General features: G+C 49.1%; 1 protein-coding gene across 1 annotated transcript in view; it reads right to left on the bottom strand.

Moving 5' to 3' along the window:
• Positions 1-1,623, bottom strand: part of BRAF (B-Raf proto-oncogene, serine/threonine kinase) — a 74,270-nt gene extending 72,647 nt beyond the window's left edge. Inside the window, exon 1 of the mRNA XM_018563932.1 lies at positions 1,464-1,623. Coding sequence (XP_018419434.1) covers positions 1,464-1,586 — 123 coding nt within the window. The 5' untranslated portion in view covers positions 1,587-1,623. The remainder of the gene's footprint in view (positions 1-1,463) is intronic.
• Between the last annotated feature and the right edge of the window lie 6 nt (positions 1,624-1,629).

The raw sequence follows: 1,629 nt of genomic DNA on the forward strand, positions 1-1,629 counted from the left end.
GCGCTGCTAATGACATGAAATCATCATCTTACATTAGTTAAACATATTTTTATTTTACTTACACAATCATTGTTTTTCCACCTCCTGGTCCTCTTTGGCATTAGTGATGTAATGTGCCCAAGCGATGCGCCCCCAGGAAGGTTACATCAGCACAGCATTGCTGGGAAATCTCACAAGATCTCAGGGAAAGTGATGATTTTAGCTCTTACTGCCCATTGGCAGGAGCACTTTGAGGGGAATTTATCAAAACTGGAGCAGCTGTGCATGGCAGCCAATCAGCTTCTCTCTTTCATTTTCAAATCTTAACTGAACAACCTGAAGGTAGAAGCTGATTGGTTGCTAAGGGCAACTGCTCCAGTTTTGATAAATCCCCTTTGTATTTTCAAGTTTTGGATCTTACTGTGCAATGATACAAATTGGACCTGTCATGACATAAACCACCACTTTACTGCACTGCCCAAAAACAAGAACACATCACAAATAGACCCAACATATGATGATACAAGGTGGACCTGTCATAGCACAAAGAAGATCCATCATGTCACAAGGGTACCAACAGCAGGACACAGAATAAGCCAACTATAACATGCCGAGTCCTGAATCACTGTGCCAGCTCCTGCTATGCCATGCCAGCATTCTATCATATCCCAGGTCCTTGTGCTATGACAGGTCCACTTTACATCATCATATTTTGAGCCTCATTATAATGTGATGCAGTGACGTGGTGTCGTTTTGTATAGCACAACAGTGCACAGAATAGGACACAAGATGGGGATGCCAGGCTGAAGCCCAGATTTATCAAAGGGGAGGTACCAAAGTGCACCTGTCACAAAGGATAGTAAAGACACATCACTGCATTACACAGAATGACCACCGATCATTATAAGACTGGGCAGAAACATGGCATGGCGGGCAAGCATGAGCCACAGGGGACCCCACCTATCACAAAGAGGACCTGTCATGGTAACGCAGTGACAGACCATCACAGTATCCCAGGACCCAAAACAATAACAGATCATGGCAGGCACACTCAGGCATGGTGGCACAAAGAGGACCTGTCCAATCCAAGGAGGACCTGTCATGATACATAGGGGGCAGACCACCACAGTATAACAGAATGACAACCTACCATCCCAAAACAATAACATGGCATGTACACACAGGCATGGTGGCACAAAGAAGGCCTGTCCTATCCCCAAGAGGACCTGACATGGCACACAGTGACAGCCCATCATTGCACTACACTGAATGACAACCTGTCATCCTAACAACCTCAACAGTGACATGTCACGTCAGGCACACACAGCCATGGTGGTACGAAGCGGACCTGTCATGACACACACAGACAGGTAACCTCCTATGACAGCAGGCAGTGCAGCCACAGTGATGTCAGGCCAGGAAAGGGTGACAATGGCAGCTGGCAGTCAGCAGTGCTGAGTCCAGTGTGCATAGGCTGCTCTCACCTCCTCCTGGTAGCCCCCAGACGCTGACATCTCCCCGGCTCCGCTCAGGCCCCCGGCCTCGGACTCCAGGTCCCCGTTGAGCAGTGAGGGCCCCTCGGCCGATCCCCCGCTTAGCGCCGCCATCTTGAAGTGATCCTGTGGCTCGGGAGCGGGCACGAGAGACAGG

Source organism: Nanorana parkeri, unplaced genomic scaffold (assembly GCF_000935625.1).
Source record: "Nanorana parkeri isolate BGI_ZX_2015 unplaced genomic scaffold, ASM93562v1 scaffold712, whole genome shotgun sequence".
NCBI classification, from domain to species: Eukaryota; Metazoa; Chordata; class Amphibia; order Anura; family Dicroglossidae; genus Nanorana; species Nanorana parkeri.